Below are 13,284 nucleotides of genomic sequence, written 5' to 3' on the forward strand. Positions count from 1 at the left end.
TGACAGGCCATGTTTCTTGCCCTGTTTCTTTTATTAAGGACCTACCTGCTCTCTTTCTCAAAGATGTCTGGGTAAAAACCTTGTCTTATTTTCTAGTCTCTTTAGCTAGGTGTAATGCTTTTGTCATTTCTACCAAGATTGCATCTTCCATCAGGAGTCGCAAGTTGTGATACACAGTCTTTATTTTCCTTTCTTTCCTAGCATTTTTTCACCCTTAGATCTGTAGCATCGAGGGCTGTCTCTTATCCTCAATATAAGTAATTGGTGTTATTACTTTTTAGATTTTGAGTTGAGTACATATTATAGGTAGGAACTCCTATTACTCTGATTCCATTGATCTCTCCTAATATAATGCCACCTTTCCTGAATTTTTATTACTCTTATATGAAATTTTAGGAATTAAGAATCTATAGTGCTCACGAAATAATTCTTTGTGATCTTACAAAGAATTTACAGCAACGTAGACAGACAGTGAACTCTTAGTGCTTTAGAATACAAGTAAGATTGTTCAGATTTATTAGTTTATTTGTTTTACTAGTTTTAGACCTAAATTTTTTTTTTTTTCATACAAGGTGGACTTCTTATTGTTTTTGCTTTTTGTGAACTTAATAAGAAGAATGCCTCCATATAGGTAGGAATTATTCAGGAAATTGAAATTTAGCAACAGCCTCTTGACAAGGTTGTAGGAGAAAAAGAAGTTCCCCTTGTTTATAAATATTTTACTTTAAATTTCCATCTGACTGCCTGGCACAGTTTCAGTGGAAAAAAGTGTTACATCCCTGTTACATTTAATAGAATCATAATGGCCTAAATATTTCATATTGGCTACATGATGACACTGGAAGAATTATAGGCTTTTAGAAAAGGACCTTTTATTCATATACGTATGTTATGAGTTAGAAGCTAATCTATTCGGAAGTGAATTATATTATTGTTTCATGTACCAAGGATTCAGAGCAACCAGTAATCAAGAAGACCTGTACATGCTGATTGGTTTTTGTTTTCAAAAAGGTTCAACCCATTTGAGGGAATAGATTAGCTTTTGCAGAAACAAGTGTGGCTTAAGTAGACACATTTAGGGAAAAGATGGTAGGCAAGAAAAAGAAGGAGGGGAGCGAGCCCTTTATGTAAATAGATATTAAGTGAAAATCTAAAAATACGTTTATTATAACATCACAGGCAGTTCAAACATTAGAAGTAAGAGCCCATGTATAATATTTACAAACATTTATTGCAGTGTAAAGTATGTTGACACTGCTAAATTTGCATCTGATGAAGCCAGCTTTGTTAACGAGTTTGGTGGGAGTAATATAGACTTGATGCACGACTTAAATGTAAAGATTGCTGAAAACCACTTTAAGTTTGAGTCATCCATACATTTAGTGATATGTTGAATGTCAAGATTAATTTGCAATAAATCCATTAGTAGTCATGGCACTGATGTGTTAGTGCTTGCCATATAGAAACATGCATAAATAATAAAGGTGCCACATTCCTCCACATTCCTTTCCATGCTGATAAAATGCTTGGAACTGTGATTAAGATGTACTGTTGCTGCACATTGAATTCACTTATATAATAAAGTAAAACATGTTTCCATAAAAATACAATTTAAAAAATGAAGCTAGATGACAGATCGTTTTGTGTAGACTTACCCCTTTATTTAACAAAGTGAATTTTTTTGTATCATGTTATAAATCTTACCATACTAGATGTTTTATGGCAACGAACTAATATTCTTTTTCTCATGAAAGCTCCCACGTGATGCAATTTAATATCCTTCCCGGGCTTCCCTGGTGGCTCAGTTGTTAAGAATCCGCCTGCCAATGCAGGGGACAAGGGTTCAAGCCCTGGTCCGGGAAGTTCCCATACGCCGCGGAGCAACGAAGCCCATGCGCCACAACTACTGAGCCTGCGCTCTAGAGCCGGTGAGCCACAACTACGGACGCCCGCGTGCCTAGAGCCGGTGCTCCGCAACAAGAGAAGCCACCGCAATGAGAAGCCCACACACCGCAACGAAGAGTAGCCCCCGCTTGCCCCAACTAGAGAAAGCACGCACGCAGCAAGGAAGAGCCAACGCAACCAAAAATAAATAAAATAAATAAATAAAATTTAAAAATATATATCCTTCCCAATGTCAATTATTAGTGAATGTAAATAATAATAGAACGGGTTTATGTGACAAAAGTGCTAATCCAAGGAATGAAATACTGAAAAGATTAATAAAAATCGGGATGTAGGAAAGCCATTTCTTAAAAGGCATTTGGTTTGAACACAACTTTGAAATGAATCAAACTTTTCTAAAGGCTCTTATATTAAAATAAAACAACAATGTTGCAATGTTAGTTATTTTCTGTTGTTAACACACACATACACACACCATCCATTCTCTTTAAAATGTATTAGGTTGGCCAAAAAGTTCGTTTTTCCATAGTATAGCTCCAAATTTATCTATGTGTACTTAGATATAACACATGCAAAAAGTATATAAATTATAAGTGTACAGCTAGATAAATTTTCACAACATGAACACAGCCATATAACTCCCACCCAGATTTTAAAAAAAGCGTATGTTACCAGTATCCAGAAGCCCCCCACTATGTTCCCTCCCAGGCATTATTCCTTCCTCTTGGAAAATAACGTCAGGGTGGGAGGGAGGAATGGCGAGTGACTGCCTAACAGGTACTGCTTGAAGTTCTGGAACTAGAGAGAGGTAATGGTTACCCAAATTTGTGAATGTATTGCATGCCACTGAATTGTACACTTTAAAATGGTTAAAATGATAAATTTTATGTTATGGGTATTTTCCCACAATTAAAAAAAAATGACCAAAAAAAAAAAATAAACACTATTCTGACTTCTAACAGCACAGATCAACTTTGCCTGCTGAATTTTATATAAATGGAATCATAATCTTTTTTTTAAAATTTATTTTATTGAAGTGTAGTTGATTTACAATGTTGTGTTAATTTCTTCTGTACAGCAAAGTGATTCAGTTATATATACATATGCATTCTTTTCTATTATGGTTTATCACAGAATATTGAATATAGTTACCTGTGCTATAGAGTAGGACCCTGTTGTTAATTGTAACAACACATTTGAAGAAAGAATAACAAATTATAGTTTCCTCTTTTTAAAAACATTTTTATTTATTTATTTTTTAACATCTTTATTGGAGTATAATTGCTTTACATTGTTGTGTTAGTTTCTGCTGTATAACAAAGTGAATCAGCTATACGTATACATATATCCCCATAACCCCTCCGTCTTGTGTCTCCCTCCCACCCTCCCTATCCCACCCCTCTAGGTGGTCACAAAGCACCAAGCTGATCTCCCTGTGCTATGTGGCTGCTTCCCACTAGCTATCTATTTTACACTTGGTAGTGTATATATGTCCATGCCACTCTCTCACTTCTTCCCACCTTACCCTTCCCTCTCCCCGTGTCCTCAAGTCCATTTTCGACGTCTGTGTCTTTATTCCTGTCCTGCCCCTAGGTTCTTCAGAACCATTTTTATTTTTTTTAGATTCCATATATATGTGTTAGCATACAGTATTTGTTTTTTCTCTTTCTGACTTACTTCACTCTGTATGACAGACTCAAGGTCCATCCACCTCACTACAAATAACTCAGTTTCATTTCTTTTTATGGCTGAGTAATATTCCATTGTATATATGTGCCACATCTTCTTTATCCATTCATCTGTCGATGGACACCTAGGTTGCTTCCATGTCCTGGCTATTGTAAATAGTGCTGCAGTGAACATTGTGGTCCATGTCTCTTTTTGAATTATGGTTTTCTCAGGGTATATGTCCAGTAGTGGGATTGCTGGGTCATATGGTAGTTCTATTTTTAGTTTTTTAAGGAACCTCCATACTGCTCTCCATAGTGGCTGTATCAATTTACATTCCCATCAACAGTGCAACAGGGTTCCCTTTTTCTCCACACCCTCTCCAGTATTTATTGTTTGTAGGTTTTTTGATGATGGCCATTCTGACTGGTGTGAGGTGATACCTCATTGTAGTTTGATTTTCATTTCTCTAATGATTAGTAATGTTGAGCATCCTTTCATGTGTTTGTTGGCAATCTGTATATCTTCTTTGGAAAAATGTCTATTTAGGTCTTCTGCCCATTTTTGGATTGGGTTGTTTGTTTTTTGGTTATTGAGCTGCATGAGCTGCTTGTATACATTGGAGATTAATCCTTTGTCTGTTGCTTCGTTTGCAAATACTTTCTCCCATTCTGAAGGTTGTCTTTTCTTTTTGTTTATGGTTTCCTTTGCTCTGCAAAAGCTTTGGAGTTTCATTAGGTCCCGTTTGTTTATTTTTGTTTTTATTTCCATTTCTCTAAGAGGTGGGTCAAAAAGGATCTTGCTGTGATTTATGTCATAGAGTGTTCTGCCTATGTTTTCCTCTAAGAGTTTTATAGTGTCTGGCCTTACATTTAGGTCTTTAATCCATTTTGAGTTTATTTTTTGTGTATGGTGTTAGGGAGTGTTCTAATTTCATTCTTTTACATGTAGCTGTCCAGTTTTCCCAGCACCACTTATTGAAGAGGCTGTCTTTTCTCCATTGTATATTTTCGGCTCCTTTATCAAAGATAAGGTGACCCTATGTGCGTGGGTTCATCTCTGGGCTTTCTATCCTGTTCCATAGATCTATATTTCTGTTTCTGTGCCAGTACCATATTGTTTTGATTACTGTAGCTTTGTAGTATCGTCTGAAGTCAGGGAGCCTTATTCCTCCAGCTCTGTTTTTCTTTCTCAAGATAGCTTTGGGTATTCGGGGTCTTTTGTGTTTCCATACAGATTGTGAAATTTTTTGTTCTAGTTTTGTGAAAAATGCCAGTGGTAGTTTGATAGGGATTACATTGAACCTGTAGATTGCTTTAGGTAGTATAGTCATTTTCACAATGTTGATTCTTCCAATCCAGAAACATGGTATATCTCTCCATCTGTTTGTGTCATCTTTAATTTCTTTCATCAGTGTCTTATAGTTTTCTGCATACAGGTCTTTTGTCTCCTTAGGTAGGTTTATTCCTAGATATTTTATTCTTTTTGTTGCAGTGGTGAATGGGAATGTTTCCTTAATTTCTCTTTCAGAGTTTTCATCATTAATGTATAGGAATGCAAGAGATTTCTGTGCATTAATTTTGTGTCCTGCTACTTTACCAAATTCATTGATTAGCTCTAGTAGTTTTCTGGTAGCATCTTTAGGATTCTCTATGTATAGTATCATGTCATCTGCAAACAGTGACAGTTTTACTTGTTCCTTTCCGATTTGGATTCCTTTTATTTATTTTTCTTCTCTGATTGCTGTGGCTAAAACTTCCAAAACTATGTTGAATAGTAGTGATGAGAATGGGCAACCTTGTCTTGTCCCTGATCTTAGTGGAAATGGTTTCAGTTTTTCACCATTGAGAATGATGTTGGCTGTGGGTTTGTCGTATATGGCCTTTATTATGTTGAGGTAAGTTCCCTCCATGCCTACTTTCTGGAGAGTTTTTATCATAAATGGGTGTTGAATTTTGTTGAAAGCTTTTTCTGCATCTATTGAGATGATCATATGGTTTTTCTCCTTCAATTTGATCATATGGTTTTTCTCCTTCAATTTGTTAATATGGTTTATCATATTGATTGATTTGAGTATATTGAAGAATCCCTGCATTCCTGGAATAAACCCCACTTGATCATGGTGTATGATCCTTTTAATGTGCTGTTGGATTCTGTTTGCTAGTATTTTGTTGAGGATTTTTGCATCTATGTTCATCAGTGATATTGGCCTGTAGTTTTCTTTCTTTGTGACATCTTTATCTGGTTTTGGTATCAGGGTGATGGTGGCCTCATAGAATGAGTTTGGAAGTGTTCCTCCCTCTGCTATATTTTGGAAGAGTTTGAGAAGGATAGGTGTTAGCTCTTCTCTAAATGTTTGATAGAATTTTCCTGTGAAGCCATCTGGTCCTGGGCTTTTGTTTGTTGTAAGATTTTTAATCACAGTTTCAATTTCAGTTCTTGTGATTGGTCTGTTATATTTTCTGTTTCTTCCTGGTTCAGTCTCAGAAGGTTGTGGAAATCATAATCTTTTTTTTTTTTTCAACATCATGTTAGTGAGAATCAAGGGCATTGTTGAATGTAGTTGTAGTTCATTCATCTTCATTGCTATAGAGTATTCCATTGTATAAATATACCATTGTTTATCCATTCTACCACTGATAGATATTTGGGTTGTTTTCTATTTTGGACTATTAAAAATAGTACCTCTATGAAAAAAAAAAGAAAAATAAAATGTATTGGGGACTTACCATATGCCAGGAATTAGACTGAGATGTTACTGTGCATGTTTCATTTAATCCTGGCAGAGCTCTATGAGATAGACAGTGTTAATATCCCCAAGGATAGGAAACCCAAGGGTTAGAATAAATAGCACAGTAGTCAATGTCATGTAACTAGAAAATGATATAGTTGGAATTTGAACCCTGGTCTGTCTGAGTCCAGAGCTTACATTCTTAATTACTTAGCTATTCTGCTGCAGTAGGTACATCATGTTCTTTGTTCAGAATGATGCATGTTAAATGAAGTAGATTTTGACACTTTAGTCATCTGATCTACTACATTTTATTGTGGGAGTATTCTCATATTGTTAAGGTCACCAAAATAGAGTATATTGTAATTTTCTATCTTGATGGAAGGAGGGCTTTAAGAACATAGATTTTTAGAGTTTGATGCAAAATGATTTTTTTTTTAAAGCCAAGGTGCTTACAGAGGTAGGTTAAGAGAGCTGTGTTGGGAGGTGTGGACATCTAATTCTCTCGCTTATTACAGAATTGTGCTGATGTGTACAATACAATGCTCTATTGTGCATACAACGAAAAAAGAAGAGAGATTGATTTTCAGATATATCTGAAGAAAAAGGACACTAGTTTTCAGATATATCTGAAGAAAAAGGACACTAGGAATAATTGCATTGTTTGGCACATGGTGTTACGCTTGTTTTTGCTTGGTTTTGGCGAAACCTGAAGAATAAAGTCATTGTAAGGCAGACAGAGTATGTACTGGCATGCTAGTTGCCAAGTCTTAACACTTATTGGAAAGGTTGAAATAGAGATGAAATCAAATCTTGAGTAACAGTATTTGTATTGTGACATTTATCTTACTGAAAATATAAACCTCTAAATTATTATCCTCAGCAACAGGAAACTTGCATAGTTCCACAAGTTTGGGAAGTGTACCCTAAACTAAATGTTAATCAACATATATTAAATGTTCTGTCATTTCACATTTACATGTTATTTTTAAATTTTTTTAAAAGCATTGTGAGGTGAAAGGACAGTATATGATCATGAGGTGCAAATGTCACTTTATGGTTATGAGACATTCGAATATGATAATAGTTGGCCTTGATAAATTCAGACTGACATACCCAATTAACTTTTTCTTGACTGTCTTGTTATGATAACAGAAACATTTATGTAATAAAAAAAAAAATACAGGAGTCGAATCTGGATACTAGATTTCCTACCAGCTCTTCCAAGTTTGCAACTTTAGTTAACAAGTTAATCCTTCTGACTAAATTTCCTCAAATGTGACGTGGGAGTAATGCTTGCCCTACTTTCCATACAGAAGTAGAGAGGAAATGAAAAAATTATTGTGAAAGTGATTTTTAATGTCAAAAATTATCATGTAATATATGATATTGTTGCCTTACAACACTACCTTACTCTGGTGATTCTGGAAAACATCTGAGTTCTTAGATTTGTTTTATATTGTTAAGTAGCATCTCTACTTGAATATTTTTCTTAATTCACATGAAATATATAGTCATTAGAGGACAAAGTTAATTAAAAGGAGAAAAATAAAATCAATCAAGTACTAACACTCAGAGGTCACCACCACATCCTCCTTTTAAAGAAATCTTTACTTTTATATGTTCTTGTCCTGCGTTTTATCAATGTAGGCTTTTCTGAAACATTTAATACTTAATTATTTGCAAAAATTACCAAGAGGAAGATTTACCAAATAGTGCTTGCTTGTTAATATTGTGGTGAACAAGCTTCTGATGTTGTAGAACATAAATGGTTGTAGAAGGCTCTGGCATTTCTGATACACAAATATGTATATTCTGAATTTTCTTTGCTTGCACACTGATTAGTACCTTTCAAATATAACTTACCTATTCTCGCATGAGAGAGATAAACTACTTTCATGCATTAGTATCCAAGAAAATGACTAACCTCTCTACCACTGCATTTTTAACAAGATTCTGTTTTATCACTTTTACATCAATATTGTCTTGACATGTTTCTTGGGTCAGGTCTACATACCAAGGCCTATTTAACCAGTCAGGCACATTAAGCATATTGCAGAGTTCTTTGGAGTTTCTCAGGGGCCTATGGAAATGTCTCAGACAGAATACAAAGAATGATTGGCCCCAAAATATCAAAAGAGAAAAAAATTGATATCATCAGCTATTTAATTAAATGTACATGAATGTGACATTGCCAACATCATTTAATTGGTAAATTTGGTTCATAGAAATTTAATGTGTAGATATCTTGAAAACATACTGCTGTACACTCAGCTTTTACTTACAACCCTTACTCTTGGTAGAAGCTATATTTCTGTACACACAAGATGCTTTGTGGCCTAAATTTTAGTATTTAGTTTTATTGCTTTCGTTACCATGTTGGCACATAGTAGGTACACAATAAATATGTATTGGCCTCCTTTGTTATTGGAAGGCTACACTCCTATAAATTGTACCTTAAGGTCTATTCCTGGGATAACTAAATATTTCTCTGGTCCCCTTTAGTGTGGAGGAAGATTCATTCTCCTTTATATATATCTTTGCTTGTCTCTTCCAAATATTCTTACTCAAAGAATTAATCTTATTGCATTAAATGAGGTAGATGCCAGTGGTGCAATGAAATAGGACTTTAACACATTGGATGCTTAGGAAATTTGTTTGAAACAAAACTCTTTTTAGAGCAAGATAGATAATTTACTGACATCACCATCATAAAGTAAAATTTGAAGATTTACCAAATGAGGCTATGATATTATTCTTATTGCTGTAAGACTAGCATTTGCTTTGGGGAAAAAATGGGTCTTTTTATGGAGCTGGATAGTTTGACAACTAGTAGATGTTGCTTGTTAAATAAGACCTGACTTCTATAGATGGGATCTATTATCTGTATTTTCTTGACATGTCTGTTGGGTCTTATGGCTGTTCATCCATTAGTTATGATCTGTCATATGTGAATAGGCCCTCTCCCCATAAAAGTTGATTCATAGCATACTTCTTGCAATTTCCTTCCCTGTGCTGTATGACCCTATCACATCTACATGAAGCTCTTGTTTCAAAAACAAGTTGATATATGTTTCTGCTCCTTTTGAAGCATCCAAAGTCAATGTTTCCTACTAAACTATTTTTTTAAACTGGAAGAAAGAAATAAAGCCCCATTACATTGCATGCTTGTCCAACTCAGTGGAAAAAGCAGTAATCTCCCGTTTGTTCTGAAACACCTGCTGGTAGATTTAATGAGTGTATTAAAAATGGAGCTGCCTTGATATTTCTTTTAAAAAAACTCTGTTCTCTTTCTTGAGCATGTTTGATTAAAATCTGTTATTTGCTTATTTGCTTTGCCATAGGTTTTTGTTTTTGTTCTTGTTATTTTATTTTATTTATTTATGACTGCCATGGTGTAAATTTAATACTTTACTGATATGTCAACATAACAAACATAGGAAAGTGTGCCCTTGATGTATTTGGACTAATTGGTTTTGGTTTTTGTTTTCCAGCTGGGACAACATATATCTTTAGCAAAGGTGGTGGACAAATCACGTATAAGTGGCCTCCTAATGACCGGCCAAGTACACGAGCAGACAGACTGGCCATAGGGTTTAGCACTGTTCAGAAAGAAGCTGTATTGGTGCGAGTGGACAGTTCTTCTGGCCTGGGAGACTACCTAGAGCTGCATATAGTAAGTACTTCTAAAATAAGATTCAGCTTTTAGCTTTTACTGTTAGCTTTTTGTAAATAATGTATAATTCTGATTTTTGGACATTTCCTTCCCCCCAGCAAAAAATATACAGAAAATATAAATATACTCTAGAGGTAATAAGACCTTATAGCTATTACTGTTGTTAAAATGTTCTTGACAATAGATTTTTTTTCTTTTTAAGTGTGAATTCCTCTCAGTTCTCTGTTCACAAGGAATTATTCTTGGTGTGTTTTTAGTGACTTTAGGCAGTCTTGCCAAATTAATAAAAAACATTGTGGTCCAGTAGATACTATTCCATCTGGCTGGAAGCAGGAGGTTGTAATACTGGTGACAGCAGATCTGGATCCAGTGTCCTTGTTTCTTTTCTCACCTGAGAAAAGAATTGTCTAAAGTCACATGCAATGGACAGGCGAAAAGGAATCTTTAAAGGTATTTGGGGATACGAAAGAAAAAGACAAAAAGATTACTTCTATGCCATCTTATACTCATTTTGATACATACACATCAAGAAAATACAATGGACTCTTGCCATTTATATCCTGGGACCATGCCTTTTTCTCTAAGTTCTAAGCCTCCCACAAGAATTTAGTTAGCTTTTATTGAATGTCAAATAATAATTCATGAATGAAAAGCTTTCTTTACCTTTTAAAGTTGTCATAACTGACTATAGCTTGGGGACTCTTCCTTATATCTCTGCTTTCAAAGAGTTACTAATTTGTGTGGTTGCAATTCTTTAACTTCTCATTTACTCACGATATTTGCAAAGAATCACACAGTCTTTCGTTGTCAAGAGATATTAATATTTTATTGATATATCAAAATAACAACCATAGGAAAGTGTCATATATTCAAAACACTCTAAAGGGTTCTTATCATCATAGTTCTTGGTCTAAACTCTCTATCTTCTGGAAGGTCCAGAAGCATATCAACCTCTTCATCTGCCTTTCTGTTCTTGAGGTATAGTTCATCTCTTCTGCCTTATGTGATCGTATAAGTTTGTTTTGTTTTGCTTTTGTTTATCCTTGCAAGTTCTCCCTTTACCTGCACCCATGCCTCAGAAGACCTTAGATTAGGTCAACATGTTCTTTCCTGTTAGAAACTGGCCTTCAGGCTCTCACTGTAAAATGATTAGGAAAATCACCAAACACCAAAATACATTATCACAAACTTGCAGGGTCTTAATTCTCAAAAGTTTTATTCATTTATTTTCTTAATCTTAGTTTTCTGTTAGGTTTCTAGAATTTCCAATAAACTCAGTAAGGTTTACAACTGACCACAAGAGCTGAATTCATTGCTAATCTTGGAAAACAAAAACAAAAACAAAAAAAACCCCAAAACACCTCAGCACAACCATTACTGAACCATCATAAATTTTCAATTCAAAATGCAGTTGTCAAAATGGGAAACGCTGGAAGGTAATTTTAGCTGCCTTTTGGCAAATATCTAACCATCAGAATTGAAGGCATCTGGATTTTTATGGCATCATAAATAAGTGATCAGCTGAGATAACTAATGTAGTAAGGAATCTTGCTGTTTAGAGTAATCTCAACTTTCCAAATGTATTTGCTCCATTCTGATTTAAGAGCCTTGGTACTTCAAAAAATAAATAAATAATCAAAAAGAAAACAAGAGCTTTTTCTCCTGAAAGAAATTACTTATTGATCCATAACCAATTACACATTTACCCTGAGAAAAGGTTCTATAATGATCACTTGCAAATCATAAGGGGCCATGTTATTGAATTACTCAAACCACTGTTTGTTTTATGGTCAAAGGGTTTTAGTCTGCAGGAATGGGTATTTCTTTCCAATTCTGATCAACTGTGCCTTAGAGTCCTTGTATATGTAAAGGAACTTGTCCCTAAAAACCCAGCCCAGTACCTTCCAAAGCTTCTTTACTGGCCAGAGATTTCTGATAGATGTCCTGTGAGGCCCTCCTTCTTTCTGATTCTCCTCTCTTGGTCTTGGCTGGCCATTCACTTTGAATTCAGTTTTTCTTTCTAACACCCTTCCTCTTGGATTGGCTGTCTTCAAACTCTTTCTTAATCCTAGCCTGTCCTTGACTAGGAAATGGAAGATGGATGTTGGTTCCCTGGGTTTACCAAACACCATTTGTAGTCAGCCCTACTAACTCCTATATCAACTACTAGGACCCAGTCTTAGTCCAAATCTGGCCAACTAAAACTTTCCATTTCCCCCCTTTTTCTCTCATTGCCTACAAGCAGTGATCAGCCATTACTGACTCAGCAAGTTGCTTACATGAAGGTAAGCCACTTTTTTCCATGTTTCCACATTACAAACAAAAGTAAGCCAGTGGTTTTCTTTTTCTTCTAAAGTTTACCTTTAACTCTTTCCCATAATGTTGGGTACATGGAAGAGGAAGAGAAAGAGGAGTTAGATATTAAAAAAGGGAAGAGAGAGAGCTTGAGAAAAAGAGAGAGAGGGAGAGAGAAAGGGATGGAGGGAGGGAAGAAGGAAGTAAAGGGATGGAAAATGAAGTGGGTGGGAACCAAAGCTGATACCCATGGCTGATAGAAGCAGAAGTATTCTTAATAATGATTCTTAGATTTGGGACTGTTCAAAGGCTATTTTATCAAATGGTTTACATACCTTTGAGTATATCCTGATTTTCCCCAAATCATTTCTTCTGCTTCTTTCAGAATTGGAAATATAAGAGGAAAACAACAATTGTAGAAAGATTATTACTACTGTCTGATTTTAGTTTTTAAATATAACTGACTTAAAAATTAACCTGATGATATCACAGATATGTTTAATCTGTAAAAGTTAGAAATTTTGGTTATCTATTAAACTTCCAAGAAAATTTCTATAAACCTTCAAGGTCAGCCAAGTATAAACTATGCTCTGATCTTATTTAAAAGCTATATTTATATCCTCAATTAATGGAATTAACCAATAAGCTGGAAAGTCAATTGCACACATTAAAAGTTGCTCCAGTCTTGCTGAATTGTGTAATGCCACTTTAGTTCGATAACTTTTAAAATCTGATTGGCATATAATTTCAGTGAGGATGTGAATATTTGACATTATTATCCTATTTTTTCAAATGATCATGTTTGATTTTACTTAAACATCTAATCATATTTAAAATTTGATTAACTATACTCTTAAAAATATAATAACTTGGAATAAAATGATTTTTTACTTAAGTGGCCTAGTCTTTACAGATGGATTTTTTGCCATTTTAATATTAATGCTACCACTATTAACCTCAAAGCCATATGATATTGCTATTGAAATGTACAAGGTTTTAGAAGGGGCTG

At 34.8% G+C, this 13,284-nt stretch overlaps 1 protein-coding gene across 19 annotated transcripts in view; it reads left to right on the top strand.

Moving 5' to 3' along the window:
- The window catches only part of NRXN1 (neurexin 1), a 1,117,469-nt gene that overhangs the window by 785,898 nt on the left and 318,287 nt on the right, over positions 1-13,284 (top strand). For all 19 annotated transcript variants that reach the window (XM_059942818.1, XM_059942803.1, XM_059942804.1 and 16 more), the window contains one exon: positions 9,799-9,980. In XM_059942818.1, coding sequence (XP_059798801.1) covers positions 9,799-9,980 — 182 coding nt within the window. The remainder of the gene's footprint in view (positions 1-9,798; positions 9,981-13,284) is intronic.

Source organism: Balaenoptera ricei, chromosome 13 (assembly GCF_028023285.1).
Source record: "Balaenoptera ricei isolate mBalRic1 chromosome 13, mBalRic1.hap2, whole genome shotgun sequence".
NCBI lineage: Eukaryota > Metazoa > Chordata > Mammalia > Artiodactyla > Balaenopteridae > Balaenoptera > Balaenoptera ricei.